We start from the raw sequence: 16,624 nt of genomic DNA, 5'->3' as shown, positions 1-16,624 counted from the left end.
AGCAGTGCGTGGGTAAATGAAACAGACCAATCTGAAGTTAGTTCGAGAGACTACGTGCCTCTCTAGGATGTAGAAACGTACGTGCGCTCTTTCTAAATTAACTTTGGGTTGAAACTTTTACTTGTCGCAGTGCTATATATAGGACCATTGTCTGAGGTTAAGCAGCTGATGCCTCCTTGTGAAAAAGAATTGTACAGCAGGGCTCTGATTTCTAGGATACATTTTTACCTTCATTATCTTTGCCAAGAAGGTTGCCGTTCGTTGTTTGGTCGGCTTATTTGTTTGGGGACATCATAACTCAAGAATATATGTTCTATATATAGATTATATACGTATGATTTTTGTTTGTGGGTAGGTGTTGGCAAAACAGAAGACAAGTTCGATTTCCGGTCCCTGATGGCCAATTAATGATACTACAGCGGAACATCCGTTCTTTTTATCTTTATCAATAGGTTACCTATTATCTTTATCTATTGATAAAGATAAAAAGAACGGATGTTCCGCTGTATTATCATTAATTGGCCATCAGGGACCCGAAATAGAACTTGTCTTCTGTTTTGCCAACTTTTATTCATGTTACAATAGCATTTTTTGATGATGAACCGATCCGTCATATAACATGGAGAACATTTTCGGTGCAAGAGAGTTAAAGCCTAAACTGTATGTCTACTGAGTCAATAGTAAAGCCCCCTTCACACGAGAGCACGAATGAGCCGGAATGCCGTCCGAATGAATTTTTTTTCTATTGGTGGCAATTCCTCGCAATTCGTACTGTATTCTAAACATTCTTACTGCATTCGAGATATTCGTCCCCGTTCTTTTGGCTGGCTCGAAAGTTTTTTGTGGAGAAATATCGAATGGCATTCGTAGTGGATCCTTAGTGTATTCTAACTATTCTGACTGCAGTCTGACCGCATTCTACGGCATTCTAACATTATTCGAAACATTCTTATCTCATTCGATGGAGAACCGAAACGGCAAGCCACCTCGAATCCTGCCAGAATGTGTCCGAAAGAATATTCGAATGCCGTAAGAATGTCTAGAATGCACTACGAATTCACAGGAATAGACAAGAACTTTCATTTTGACGGCATTCCGGCTCATTCCTTCTCGTGTGAAGGGGATTTAAGGCCCATTTGGAATTCCCACCCGAATGGCCCCGAATGTGACACGAAGTTTGCAAATACTTCATTCCGGCTGGTTCGGCTTGATTCCTGCTAATTCGATTCCGTGTGAAGGCCCTATAAGTGGAGTACACGAGACAACCTCAAGACAACTATACACTCGTCACATCTTCAGAAAAGACGCTTGAGCCACATAATATCCCGTTTACAGGAACTTTATTCCAACCAACACTCAAGCATGTTTCGCAATGTGGCTTCTTCAGTGCTTTTGGCTCGAAGGAGCACAATACAGTATGTCCTTGCTTTTATAGACCAGGTGCAATAGTAAGCGTTTCTATTTTACGATTAGACAAAATGTTATTAGAAATCAGCTACCTTGATCACCACGCCACAATAATTGTATTTCCACAACTCATCGGTGCAAACACAACATCTATTCAGGTGCCGGACGTCGATAGCAATATTCTCCACATTGAATCAAACACTTATATGTAAATAGCTGTGAACTGTTTGTTTTGATATTGTCATTTATTTGTTCTTGTTAGTTATCTTTTTTTGAGAGGTGATGTGAATATTAGCATACTGCTAGAGTGTATTACCTCTCTGTCCTGTTATGTACTTTGATGTTGAATAAATAAAAAAATAAAAAATCAAAAAATCAAACACTTGACGCTTGCAAGCTTATACGAATGCCATCAACGTCCCTAATCAGCTACGTATTACACCCAGGTTAGATTTTCATCATCATGTACATACAAATTACAACGCACCTTGTTGGTTATATAACCATTTGGTAATGCATGTACCTTTTATCAGTTTTTTTTTGTATTTGCCAAAAGATCATGCATGATGTTGATACGAATATTCTCCATATTGAATCAAACACTTGACGCAAACATATACGATGTCACGAACGCCCATAAAAGGCTACATATTACACACAGTTTTGATACTTATCATCAAGTTCATACAACGTACAATGCATCATGCTTGTTATACAGTTCGTGATATAACGTTATATGCGCCATCTTCCGGAGCATTGGTGTACTTATTTGTGCATTGTGCATCCATGTACTTTTTCTATAAATGGTCTATAGGTATACATACATTGTATTCAAGTCATCTGAATCGTACCATACAACGTTACAGGCAATTTAAGTACCTGCAATCCTCAAACATTTTTGACAAATAAATTATTGCCTATCATTAACATACGCAAATCACTAATTACATTTTGAGTATTTCATTCAATTCAGGATTAAATCCTTCCAATACTTCAATCCAATTGTACATCATCTTACTACTATGATGACCCATACTTTGCCTTTACAACATATAACAATACTTTACTTTTATAATAGACAACAGTGCTTACATAACTGAAGCGGGTATTTAACTGAAGATGCGGTGGTGTTGCTGTGATATCTCAACCATAAACGAATCTTTTTATTACGCTTCCTGTGTTTTCTTGTCATTTTACTTTTCCGTTATAGAGTCAAGGGTAACACGAGTCAAATTTAGGACGCAGCTATTCCGTCAACGTGCAAAATTTTCAGTGAGACACCCGCTTTATTTTATTTCATTTTTTAGATTTTCACTGCTAGAATTTCACTCTACTAGAATCAACATTCAACGTTTGGACACTTCATCAGAAACTACAATATATGTTTTTAAAATACTTTTATCTTTCCCGTTAAAACTTTGTTCATGAAATAAGCTGACGCACAATTCCTTGCACACGTAGCTCCATAAGATATTTTGTAGATGTTTGTTAATGGAAAATTCGTGCATTATATGTAAATGAGCCTAAACCCCTAGAATAGTTAAATATTATCGTGTCATGATGCTGTAGCCAAATATAAAATAAACATACTTAAAAACTTTGATATTCTTTAACAGGTCAAGGAGGATTTGCTCCAATTCACTTTAGCAACAACTTAAGGCTGCTTGAAAATCACAAAAAAATTGTCATGGTTACAACTAAAATGCCACTTTCAACAAAATAGAATGGTTAGATATAGTTTCCTGAAGAAAAGACATCCGTCATGTAAGAAGTGGCGTATGGCTCCATCTCACTGATGTCGTCAGAGATTGAAACTGACCTATTGTCGTAGATGTGTTCATCTTCTTGTTTGTTTTTACCGGTTAAAACTTTTGCATCTTTGACTTTCTTTAATATTTCACGCAATTCATCATCGCCAAGGTGATATTGAGGGAGGTCAAAGACATACGGCGACGTAGCATAAGCCGAATCTCCGTCACTAGCGTCAGGTATCGTTTCATATAGGCCTGAGTCCGAATTCTGATCACCTAGCTGAGCTTGCTGGGTAATGTTTAGAGCTCGGCCAGCCGCCATATTGCTCACGTGACCCGGTGAGGCATTTTTGACATGGCGTTTTCTAAACATCACCCAATACACGGCGAAAACAACGCCACAAATGACAGCGATCATGCCAACAACTACAATGGTCATCACCCAACCAGACTCCATAGCATCATGGGTCTGTGGAAATGGCTCGTCGTGAGTTTTGGGCATTTCTGTGACACGCAGGGGTAGGGGCGTTTCTGTCAGTTTTGGAGTCGTAGCTGTTTCTGTCATTTCTTGAGTCTTTGTCATTTCTAGGATCTTTGTCGTTTCTGTTATTTCTTGAGGCTTTGAATGTTCTGTCATATCTGGAGTTTTTGTCGTTTTTATCATGTCCAGAGCTTGAGTCATTTCTGTCATGATCGAACGCTGCAGTGCAGGTAGTTCTGTCATGTTTGGCGATGGTGTCTGTGTCATTTCTGTCATGCCCAGTGCCTGTGTCATTTCTGTCATGTCCGATGACTCTGTCATTTCTGTCATTTTCAAAGCCTGTGTCATTTCTGTCATGTCCGATGACTCTGTCATTTCTATCATGTCCAGTGCCTCTGTCAATTCTGACATGTCCAGAGACTGTGGCATATCTGTCATTTCTGTCATTTTCAAAGCCTGTGTCATTTCTGTCATGTCCAGTGCCTCTGTCATGTTTGGCATGCGTGTCACTCCCACCATTTCAGACTCATTTTGTATTTCGTGCCCTGTATTGTATGCTTTCGTATACATTGCCACCGAAGTGCCATCCATCGAATATGTTTTAGCCCCTTGCAGTTTGGTATCGACTGTCGTCTGTGGTTGGTATTTAGTACCGTTAGTTGGTGACAGAATGTTGCCATTAGGATTTTCAAGTTCGGCGAGTGTTTTTGGACAGGGAAAGTCTAGAGGACATGGCCTTGGTTCGCGCTTTAACTTGAACACTCTGTCTGCCTCATTCCACGCATAACACGGGGTGATATTCAGTGTATTGAGCATGAGTCCCTCTAGCTCCGGTGGTGTTTTGCAGCGGAACGAGGATTGGTCTTCGAATATTTTAAGTGCGATTGGATTTGCCTCAAAGAAATTTACACACCAAATTGACGGGCTAATTCGGCAACTTTCCGCTGCTATTGCCAAATCAGCGAGCCAGGCCATCTTACAATCACAGTGGAAAGGGTTACCCTTCAAAGCGACATTGTATTCTGTACGTGACTCCCTCAAGGTCACATCAAGCCCTAGATCACACAAAGGAATGACCTTCAGGCTGTTGTGGGAGACGTTTAAGACTCTAAGATTGGTCATGAAATGTTTGACAGGGAAGAGGTTGAGACAGAAGATCTGATTGTAAGACAGGTCTAGCCTCGCTAACGATCGCATGTTCTTTAGACATTTCCAAGACACGTAACTGATACTATTATTACGTAGACCCACACTGTATATATTGCCAAGCCCCATACACGGAAATGTAGTTATGGCGTTGTTAGGAAGATTGAGGTCAAAGAGTGAGTTGGGAATTTCTTCCGGAACTCTTGTCAGACCTCTGTTGTCACATGTTATGTCCTGTGGCGTTATGGATTTATCATAATATTTTATGTCACATCCTAAAAGTTGCAGTTTTGCTATTTGTGGTGCTTGGTTCGCCATTGAGTCCAAAGGGACAAATAACAACACCAGGACAACAAGCATCCTGGGCATATCAAAACTCAGCCAGATCTGCTAGTTATGGCGAAATATAAATGATCATATTGGTCTTATGCAAGGCCTCATGTATTCCACATTGCATTTACCTTTCGTTCTACCATATAATTTTGAGACTGACACCAGTGTGAGTTTTTTTGCCTTACTCCTATAAATAGATTTTCATATGAGTTTTCAAGGGAAATCTTCGTATATTAGCTGAGCATTCTTTGCTAAGGCTATAGGAAAGGAAAATTCGCTAATAGGAGACGCTAGTGGTATCAACATCGATGGCGTTGTTATGTTGCAACAGTACAGTGTGTGTGTATGTGTGTGTGTGTGTGTGTGTGTGTGTGTGTGTGTGTGTGTGTGTGTGTGTGTGTGTGTGTGTGTGTGTGTGTGTGTGTGTGTGTGTGTGTGTGTGTGTGTGTAGGTGTCTTGCAGCCCAAATGACTTGCGGGACAAGCAGTTCGATCTTCTGACGACTCGAGCCTTGCACGTCGTCGCTTCACAGACCGTCTCGGATTTTCCTCACAATAACCCTCGGTGAAGCCACTTAAAAAATCACACATAAAGCCATTACTAAGAATCTAGTCATTGAAATCTCTTTCCTAACTGAAATAATATACCACTAGGCTCGCCCCTTGGGCGTCACCAAAAAGGAACTACATGCATAGTAAAATCTCTCGTCGCACTTAATGTACATGCTGATAACAAATTGACTGTAAAAAAAAAGAACAGAAAAATTACATTAAGTCATTCATGTGTTCGTTCCTGCATGTGCGTCATTTTAGATGCATATTCAAGTCACGATACAAAACAGGACGTTTTCTAGAACCTTCCGTCTGAGAAATTAATTGCATTTTCCCCTTCGTTGAATAACACTACCTTAGGCTGTATCCTCATTTCCAAACTGGGGCCTGACACATAATAACCCTTTTGTGGTAACGAAAAATAGAAACGTATACGTCAAAATATACACAAATAATGCGCACAACTATTCTCTTTACGTCTTGTGTTGTTTTGTGATTTTTATATCCTACGTTTCGTTTCCGAAAGCTACTGGCTGGGCGCCGGTTTGGAAATGTGACGTAGGCCTTAGATTAACTATGAGTAAAATTCATATTAAGATAATAACCCTTCCTAGCAAATCTGACACATTTGTAGAGAGACATTGCAGTAAAATTGTAGTGGGAAAAAAGTCTATTAAAAACGGACATACCTTGAAAAAAAATCACAAGTCGAAGCGTAAGATATACCAGGGCTACGGACAGGTAGGTTTGTATCGCACTGTTATGTCGTACCACCTGTAATGTAGAAATAGAAAGCAAAAATTCTTAATTGTCTACATGTCCTTGACACACGAATACTAGGAAAGTTTCATCGCTGTCATATGGTCATGTTTTTTGCGCGACCTCTTCTACGAATATTGTCTACTGCTGGACATGAATAAATAAATGGGTCATTCTTTTGGCAAGGTAGGGCACATCTTGCATGTCTCAAATCAAGCTCTATAATGGTACGGCCTAGGGCTGGGTACCGGTACAGAAAATTCAGGTCCAGGTCCGGTTCAGGTCCAAAGGATCAGGTCCAGGTCCGGACCTGAACCTGGACCTGATTCAGTATGACTCATACCAATGGTCAATTTCACTACAAAGAGATCTGTTTGGAGGAGTATTAGACTTACACTGGCGTTTTAAAATCCTTCAACGCTAACTGCACCTGTACGATTGGCTGTAAAACTTGGTAGAAATTACTATAAACTCTACTCTACTTCACTCTTGTTATTTTCTTCCACCTGCAAGCGCCAAAACGTGTGAATGCCTGATCAAATAATCTGTTGATTTTCTAATCGGTCCAACATCCGGTCCACCTAATTTTTTCAGGTCCGGTTTTTCTGGACCGGTACAATAAGAAAAACCGGTTTTGTACCGGTACACTGTACCGATACCCAGCCCTAGTACGGCCACATTTTACCGGTGCCGGTAGCGGGTGTAGCCCCGTCCGAGCTCTGAGGCTACAAATTTGTCCCGTTGGACTGCCGGATACCAAGATAGGGTTACAGGGTGTCTACTTGTCACCGTGTCCAGGGATGATTTTAACTGCGAATTCGAAAAAAAACTCTAGGAGCCCGGTTGTGACCCAAAATAGCCCGGTAGCCGCAGGGTGTACCACGGTGTCACATAGTGGTCACGCCCTGAACTCCATTTTTCGGTTGTGGCAGTAGCATAAGGCCATGTTGATTTGATTATATGGATGACATCCTCTGGGAACTCCAAAATTGATGCGAGCGAGCGAGTAAACAAAAAGTTTGGCCAAAAAAAAGTTGGTTTCAGTATCATCAGTTCTCAAGTTTCCACAGACAATCAGGTCCCGGTTCACGTCCACCTGGAAATGATCCTCTGGACCTGAACGGGACCTATCCTGAATTTACTGGTACATGTACAAACCCCTACCAAAAATACTTTTTTTTTCTTTCTGTCCTTTCACATCTTATTCTTTGACTTTTGAGATTAAGTTTGGCATTCTATGGCATCAGTTATCGATTTTCTGATACTTTTTTTTCAATCTACGGAATATTTGTGCTCATTTTACAGCTGCTTTGCACAATTTACTATGTGGTCCAAAACTTCTTTTTTTTTTTGGAAATGACCGAAAATTGGTGCGAGCGCGGATGTCATCCATATAATCAAATCAACATGGCCTAAGATAGAACTGGGCTGTTTGTGTGTAGAGAAATCGATCCGATGTTAACGGTGAATTTTCGCAAGTGGGCGACGGCACAGACATGTGGCATCCATACTTATGGCCAGGTATCAACAGAAAATCAACAAGGCCTACTCACATACCAAATTTCAATATAACAACGTTACATCCAGGCATTCTCGTGTGATCACAGACATACGGTACTAAAGGAGGACCTTTATTGTACCTTTTGCCCAACTAAGTATCATTCACGCAAAAAGACATGTCTACAAACATGCACATGTTGACACGAGTAAAGAAGTCATATAGGTTCGGTTTCTTCTCACATCTTGGTAATGGTGAAAATGTAGAATTGTATGGGTTAAGCTATAGTCGGTTTATCAAACTTGACTAGATTTACTTCACCGTTATAAAAATATAAATTTATCAGTGCTACCCATATATCTAAACTGAGAGATGTTACTTTATAACTGAAATGATATTACTAAAAACGATATCTTTATCACTAACATAAGTAGTACAATCTACAATGAAGTGCACTTCGTATTCAGACGAGCGAGGAGTGCGGTTATGCCTTCCTGATTCAATTCTCAGTTTGTGGCAACCGGTTCTAATATAAGAACGCTGATTGGTTCCTGCCCTAATAAGAAACCGTATAATCTCTTACTTTCAAAGAAAAATCTTACCTCAAGAAGACAATGAGAGCGTTCTTAAGATGCTGGCTCTTGTGACATCTGAAAATGGTCAAATGGGCAGAAGAGACACTAATTTGTCTGGCAAGACGTCATGAAGCTGGTCACGTGATGAAACGTTTCGTAACCCATCTTGACGTTGGGAGAATTCTTTTTTGCCTTCAAAGTATATTATGTTTTGGGTGCTTGTTTGTTTGTTTGTCATTCCTCGTTTGCTTGGTTAACATTGGTTGGTTAGTTGATTGGTTGGTTTGTTAATTGGTTGGTTAATTAGTTAATTTGTTGGTTTGTTTGCTGGTTGGTTGTTGGTTGATTGGTTGGTTGATTAGTTAATTGGTTGTTTGTTTGCTAGTTGGTTGGTTGGTTGGTTGGTTGGTTGGTTAGTTAATTTGTTGGTTTGTTTGCTGGTTGGTTGTTGGTGGGTTGGTCAATTGGTTGGTTGATTAGTTAATTGGTTGGTTGGTTGGTTGGTTGGCTAGTTGGTTGTAGGTGGGTTAGTGGGTTGATTGGTTGGTCAATTTGTTGGTTAATTAGTTGATTGGTTTGTTTGTTTGCTGGTTGGTTTGGTTGTTGTTTGCTGGTTGATTGGTTGGTTGGTTGGTTGGTTGGTTGGTCTCCTAGCGGCTTTCATGGGAGTGTAACAGAGCTTCTAGTATTAATATCTCGTTTCATAGTAATTTGCCGATGTGATGTTTTCTTCACTTTCATTCTTTCTTCGAGAGAGACAGAATTAGCAAGAAAATACAGTCTCGTAGGAAAAGTACACCATTTCATATGCCATCATCTTTTAATCAACCACACCGTCTGTTCCAGACTTCATTTTCTTAGAAATGATGTTTCAATCTGCTGTCGTTGTTGTATTTATTCATTCTGCTCCTGCTCCATTTTCTGAAGGCCTTGCGGTAGACCAATCCAGGGCCTGGACTGGTAGACCATACGGCCTTCAGAAAGAGAGTGACATCGCGTGTGTGAATAACATGTGACTGGGATGTATATCAAACTGGAGTCACTCTAGGATTCTTAAACCCCTTTCACTAGGACGGCGCTCTCGCCGCGCTCTCTCTGCGACCTAAAATTTGACATATCGCTCAACGAATTGTATAGAAAGGATACGAATATTTTTACACTTTGTGTTTTGTTGTCAAGTTCTCGGTCACACTTTAACATTTTACATAATATACCCAGTGTGAGAGTGAAGGATGTACATTAAGAAATTATCCTATTTAGGTCGCAGTGAGAGTGCAGCGCGATCGCCGTCTAGTGGAAGAGGGACCTTAGTCATACCACTCCACTAACTACTCATCTTGCATTATTACCTTCATGAAAATGTAGGTATTCATAATTTCGGTCTGTTTGTTTCTTTGTATGTATGTATGTATGTATGTGTGTGTTTCTGTATCAATAACTTGTGAACCGCTTGATGAATTATGATAATTCTTATAGATGCGTGTTTGGTTACGTTATGTTGGCTGAAACTTTTGTCAAATTTATGACCTTATAAGCTTGAAGTCAAATTTATGAGAGTCAATGCTTAATGAGGAATAACGGACGTATAATAAAGTAGTTATGGTACTGTGGCAACCACTGTATAGCAGACTGCTGAAATAAATAAGTAAAAGATAAGAAAAATAAGATTTACGGTTCTTAGTGTCAAATATTCAGATGTTGACACACTGGTGAACCAAATCCGTAGGTGTTTTTTGGCACCTTTAGACAGATAAGCCGTGAGGCTCGGTGGGCGTCACTCCACCGTCATGGGGGCAGGAGCATGGCGAGTATCGAACTCAGGACCTACTGATTCTGATTCCAACGCTCTAGTCGTTGCGCCACTCATGATCAGACAGTAGGCTGTTGACGTTTTAATTAAATTAACATGTATGTCGAGGAAAGCAACAACGCGTGTGGTTCTAGCAGCAATACGGCAACTTTTATTCGCACAGCAAAGATAAGGGTTTACGGAAAAGGCTACGCTGTCTACCTGGACTGTCTACATTTCTGTCCGTAAGGATATAAATGGGGGCTGGCTTATAGTTGCCTGATGTGATAGCCGAACTAGATAGACAGCGCATGTACACAGCCTAGCCCTTTCCACAAACGCCCAAATAAAATGACCACTAAACTGACAGAACCCATCCACGAACACGTGACACCTTGGTGACTACAGTGTACTTTCACAAAATCGTTACTGGCTAGATAAATACATATATTTCAAGTGATATTCGGAGTGTGCATTAGAGTTTGAATAGAGTAACTGTCGATATGGTTAATTTCTTTAATTTTTGATTCTGAATGTTCCTTAGCATTTTTAAGACTTTTTGGTAATGATGTCAGAGATATTTCGTTTTATTCTCCCTTTATCACATTAAAACAAAGTAGAAATTTAAAGCAACTGTTCTTGTTCGTTCGCCAGTTTTTGCATTGTGGTCATTAGTAGTTGATCTTCCTAGCGATCCCATAGGCCATGGTGTTCGGGACGGTCGCCATCTTGTCTTCCATGAGGTGACGCAGCCACTGGTTCTGCAGTTCCAGCTCGTCTCGCGGGGGGAAGCCGTAGTACGGGGACTCGGGGTGGGGGTGTTCCCACATGGACTGGTCCTACGGGGGAACAGGTCAATAAAAGTTATTGACTATGTAAATCTCCAAATTTCGAGCTTTGGCCCAAGAAATTGCAGTCAGTTTCGGATACTAAAGTGTCATCAAATTATGCCATTTTACACATTTCTTAATACATCAAGCACGAGAATGAAGAAAAAGACTGTAGGTCTCCGCCCTCTTAAACACACAAGCAAACACACACACACACACACACACACACACACACACACACACATACGCACGCACACACACATGCAAACATACACATACACTCACACAGTCTGTCTGTCTGTCTCTCACACACAACGTTATATGCATAGATACATACACATACTCTCCCTCATACACATACATGCACACATACTCTATCTCTTTCTCCCTCACACTTGCACATGCATACTCACCCACGACACACACGCGCGCGTGCGCACACACACAGAGAGAGAGATACAGACAGACCGACAGATACACACAAATATATGTACACGAAGATGATGGAAAAAATCTTACCAACTTGGCCGCCATGTTTGTGATCTGGGTCTGAACGTCCAAAAACCAGTACTGAAACAGAATTAGATTTATAAGTCTTCAAATAAAACTGCAAACGTGCAAAATATTACTATGTTGAAGCAAAATAGGTGCCTGCCATACAATAAGCGATGGCAAGTATATCATCTATCTGTAAAACTATGACCTTCTTTGTGTTCTGTGAAGTTGGGGTTACTTTACGTTGTGCAATGTGTACTCTGTGAAAGATGTATGTCTTCGATACAACGGAAAACAAAATTTTTGTTGGTGTGGTCTTTTTCTTTATTTTTTCTGTCATTATCCAATCACAGCGTAGGTTATATATTACTAGTAGCTCTTTATGTTGATACCTTTTTTGTTTGTGTTTTAAATTGCACACAATACTATAGGGCAAGCCTTATGCTATAGTATTGTCTACGAGTAACTTGACAAAAGACTACGAGGAAAGCATTCTGCATTTTTGTGAAAAAAAAAAGTTGCCTTTCTATTTATGGTACATGTATTTGTTTGTCTTTCACTGAGAACAAACTTCTGACTAAGTTTTCTTGTTTTGAGCATCTTGTTTTCGTTGATTGTGTTCTCATCGCTGTAAGCAGATAACTAGAAACAGTATACCGGATTTGAGAAATTGATCATGCAACTTATCTCTCTGACACAGTTAGGGAATGGGTGATAGGAATGTATTGTTTGTTTTTCAAAAAAGGGGCGTCACCAATTGTGAGTAAAAGTTTGAACCGTAAAAGATTCACGAACTAAGCGAGGCAAGAGGGCAAAGAACTACCACTTTTCCGACCATTTGAATCAAATAATCTCCAATCAATTAGTACTTTCCAAGCCAGTCCGTGCTCCGAACAGTGTATAGCTTTCACATCTCCATAATTAGTAACTTTACCCGTCCAACATAAACAAAGAAAACAATGGCGCCCGTCGCCATGTAATCATGGCCGCCCGCCAAGAATGGAGCGTCTATGTTTACTCTGATACATTGAATCCCCATTCCACAATTTGTTCAAATATTTACTCTGCGTTTATTTTTGAAGCGTGCTTTTTTTCTTGAATTGTCGGACTGGATGTCAGGTCCTGTTCGAAAGCCTTGGACACACACAAAAGGTGTTATTATTGAAAGGAATGGCAAATAGGTGGTGAACAGTTCGGTAAATTGCGCCCCGGCATTTTGAGTGTGCACACAAGCGCCCTTCACGTGAAATGGTGCATGCATCGATCATTTCTTCTATTGTGGCGACTAACAAAACAATTTTCTTTTCACCCTTGTCCAGACAAACAGCCTTTTATATTGAATCTTTCCCCTTGAATCTCTATGTATACAGTCTTTATAATGATAGATTTGTTAGTATAAGAATGCACAACATTCATACTTTTGATTGATGATTAAAATTACCCCTCTTTCGGAACTGAGTATCATTTTTCATTAAAACAAAATCAATTCTTCTATTCTCCGTACACTATTGTATCTGCAAAAGCTTTCAAAGTATGCATGAATAATACATGTAGTATTGCTATGGTGATGTCGTCAAAGTTTTTCTTCTTTAAATCCATGTAAATCGCTCAGAAAGCTGTAAGACTTGTTTGACAATGGTGTCAGTCGTCTTTCTTATGTACTGTTAATGTTTTGCATGGTTGAAATTTCGAAAAATTCAGAAGGCAGCTATGCTGTCCTCTTGCAATAGCTAAAAGTGCAATGGACTGTGCAATTGTCTTGTTGTTTCTTTATATCTTACCTCGTACTGTTCTCGTTTCTCCATGTTCCAGTCGTTCAGCAGAGTCCACTGTTCAGGGTGTTTAGCGTTGGTGTTTATCGGAGTCCGGCCGGACGCTACACGGGCCGGGTTGGTACTTGGGCCCGCCGCCGCCACCGCCGGCTTCCCGCCACCACCTTTAGCTTGCGACATCTCGGAGAAGAGAAAAGCTGTGGGTTTGCACCGACCCCGATTAAAAGGAACGTCTGTTTATCAGTGCAATCTGACGATGATCTGACGGCGTTGTCTTTTCTAAAGACGGGGCATATCAGCGTCTTTCTCCGGTAACACCAGCTGTGCAGGGTTGTGGTGGGTGTTGCTATAGCCCCGAGGCGCGTCGCCTAGCGGTTGGTTTGATAACTGCAGACCACCTGTTCTCCAGGCACCTGTCAGACGGAACCACCTGCTATTGATATGCAAATTTGGACTCCGTGCAACAAGTGCGACGTGCAGGGCTTCAGCTCATGTGGGGGAAAGGTGGTGTAACATGCATTGGCATAATACCGGTCATAAGCCTTATACCGGTCGATTTAAAATAGTGGAACTTAAAGAGATCTACACATTCAACAATAGTTATTTCTGAGGTATGAACACTTCAGACATCTAGGTGTCCAATACATAATTTACAAAGCATCGATAACAATGCATTCGAAGACAACAAGGCCAAAAGTTTTCAGGTCATTTTCGGGGCAGGCGAGCTCGTCGTGGGACAAACACACTGTCACGTTCATCGCCAGATTTGTAGATAATAATCACATGTGCTCACGGCACAAGACGAGCATGATTCAACAGCAATCTTGAATTTCTTTTGGTGACCTACAACTCGTGTAAAAGTGTGAGGAACCGTTGCATTATCGCCCGGATCTACGGCTGAATGGGTCAAATTGAACGTACGCCGCCATTTTCCCGCCATTTTTAATGCTACGGCCAGCAGTAAAGTTTTACGTCATACCGGTTGTGACGGACCAAAATTAAATGAAAATTCTTGTCAGTATACGCCCATTTTCTCATGACTTTTTGTATGCTCATGCAGATTTTTGTTTTGTGCAACTACTAACAGGAAAGAAAGGAACAACAGAGGATGAATAAAGGTACATAGCGGCAGTTATTGTGCCGTGTTTCGTTCGACCGGTAAAGTGCACCCCCTTCCAACCACGCGCCCGTTCTCCGTGCAATTCCGCGGTGTGTTCCAATTACGATATTATGTTTTTAGCAGGACCAGAGAGACAAAATAATTTACACAGAAGAAGTGGCAAAGGTAAGCTGTAAAAGCAACATGTAACTGGAGAAAATGATGCGTTGATCATTTGCCAAATTAGCATTGCTTGAGAAATTGCAATAAACCGACCGGTATTATGCCAATGGATGTTATAGGGCTTTGGCACTTTTTATCTTTCAGGAAGGCATGAAATGAAATTAGTCTCTACCAGACTATACCAGGGAGAATAATTTGCCAGGGAAGTTTGCTACCAGAGGAGTTGGTCGGCCGCGCATGAATAGCCTGGTGTCCAGCCGTATTACAGCTTCCGAGTCTCTTCTGTCCGTATTTGCGTGGAGGACAGAAGAGACTCGGGAGCTATAATGCGGCTGGACACCAGGATAGCGCATGAACCTAAGCATTGACTGACACCTCTGGCCAATTTCACGATTTCTTTTTCCGAATTCTACGATCCCCGCACGCCCGTAGGAATGCCTGGTGGAGGCTAGCATGAAATGTCATACAAATATTTTCTCTCTGAAAACGTAATACAGTAATACAGAATAATAACAAATCAGAGAATAATAATGATTGTACATGGTAAGAAATAATACCATGGTAATTGATGAAATACGAAAAATATACATGGAACGGAAGTGTAAATGACACCAAAATACAACATTTTCTTACTATCTGTAACAAGAATAGTGTCATTCAGTGAACATAAACGTTTACACCAAGTACACTGGTACATACAATAACAAATATATACTTTTAGTCCATGCCAGTAGATTACTTCCTCTATCAGGCCATTAAACAATAATGAAGTCGTTTCGCCGCTACCAACGCAAACAAACAACCCAAACACCCATATCTGAAGAAAGGTCTTTCTGTTTGGTAACGACAACTAGCTTATCGGTTGATCCACCACTATATACATAGGTTAATAGACTAACCAAACTTGTCCGTTTCTAACTCCAGTGAAGAATTCTTGGCATTCAATTTTTACTTTTTGTGAGAAAAAAGTTTCCTTATTTTAATTTTTTTTAACTTCTTCTTCGACAAACAACGTTGTAGTACAAGGAAATTTGTTTTCGTGACACACCTTCTATTTTTACACTAAATTACTCCACACAACGCAAATACAGTGCGTAGTTCTTTAGAGTCGACCTGTAGCTTAGATGCGTATTTAGCCATATTAGCCTCCGGATTTGGTAGCTTATCTGAAGTGCTTGTACCTGTGATGACTTTATGACCTAATGTATTTGTGATTTATTTGGCTAGTGAAGTGGGTTGTACATAGGCAGCAATTGTGAACGGGGCAATACAGCATACACGGTACACGTTTACTCTAATCCCTAACCGTGCGATTTGTTTAAACAGGTGGCACCAAGTTATACACAGGGTGATTTTTGTATAGTAGTGGCCTGGTGCGTTGCTGTTGCTATCACTTTTTTAAGCTTTCTTTCACAGCAAAATCCGTGCCCATGTCTTAGGTACGCATGCAATACATACAAAATGGACAAAAAGAAAAAGTAGAAACGACGGAAATGACGGAAAATTTAGATTAAAAATGTAACGTTACAAACAGAAAGAGCAAAGTTGTGAATCATAGTAAAGGAGTATTGCATTTTCGGACTAAAAGTATGAAGAAAGACTTAGGAACAAGAACAAATATTTATGTAATTATATGTTGGCTACCATAAACTTTAAAAGTTAAACATTAACAAGTGCTGAAACCATTATCTCACAATTAACGCAATATCGCCTGATATGATAACAGGAAACGGGTTGTTTTGATTGCTTGTATTTTAAGTCGTAAATTCTGTTCAAGTGGTTCTATTATTATCATATACTCAACATTTAATGTCCCTTTGCTATATACATAATAAACTTTGACTTGAAGCTTGTTGTTAGGCGCTTTATTTTGTCGTCTCCGCTCTTTGAAACTCCTATACTAGGAGTATATATAGTATATATTTGTAGCCCCTTTTGAAGGCTAGGAGACTAGG

General features: G+C 40.3%; 1 protein-coding gene across 1 annotated transcript; it reads right to left on the bottom strand.

The window, feature by feature from the left end:
- Nucleotides 1-10,436: 10,436 nt before the first annotated feature.
- On the bottom strand, nt 10,437-13,748 carry LOC118429670. The gene is made up of 3 exons (XM_035840256.1): nt 13,397-13,748; nt 11,640-11,690; nt 10,437-11,129 (listed from the first exon to the last, which is right to left on the bottom strand). The coding sequence occupies exons 1-3, from the start codon at nt 13,565-13,567 to the stop codon at nt 10,962-10,964; spliced, it is 390 nt and encodes a 129-aa protein (XP_035696149.1). The 5' UTR covers nt 13,568-13,748; the 3' UTR covers nt 10,437-10,961.
- Between the last annotated feature and the right edge of the window lie 2,876 nt (nt 13,749-16,624).

Source organism: Branchiostoma floridae, chromosome 13 (assembly GCF_000003815.2).
Source record: "Branchiostoma floridae strain S238N-H82 chromosome 13, Bfl_VNyyK, whole genome shotgun sequence".
In the NCBI taxonomy this organism is placed as follows: Eukaryota; Metazoa; Chordata; class Leptocardii; order Amphioxiformes; family Branchiostomatidae; genus Branchiostoma; species Branchiostoma floridae.
This window is presented reverse-complemented; position numbering and strand designations above follow the sequence as displayed.

Bases quoted from the DNA above. Each gene is read 5' to 3' on its own strand.
- LOC118429670 (XM_035840256.1), bottom strand. From the start codon at position 13,567: ATGTCGCAAGCTAAAGGTGGTGGCGGGAAGCCGGCGGTGGCGGCGGCG. The intron at 11,691-13,396 runs GTAAGATATAAA...ATTCTGTTTCAG, and splicing joins AGAAACGAGAACAGTACGAG to TACTGGTTTTTGGACGTTCA. The intron at 11,130-11,639 runs GTAAGATTTTTT...GTTCCCCCGTAG, and splicing joins CAAACATGGCGGCCAAGTTG to GACCAGTCCATGTGGGAACA.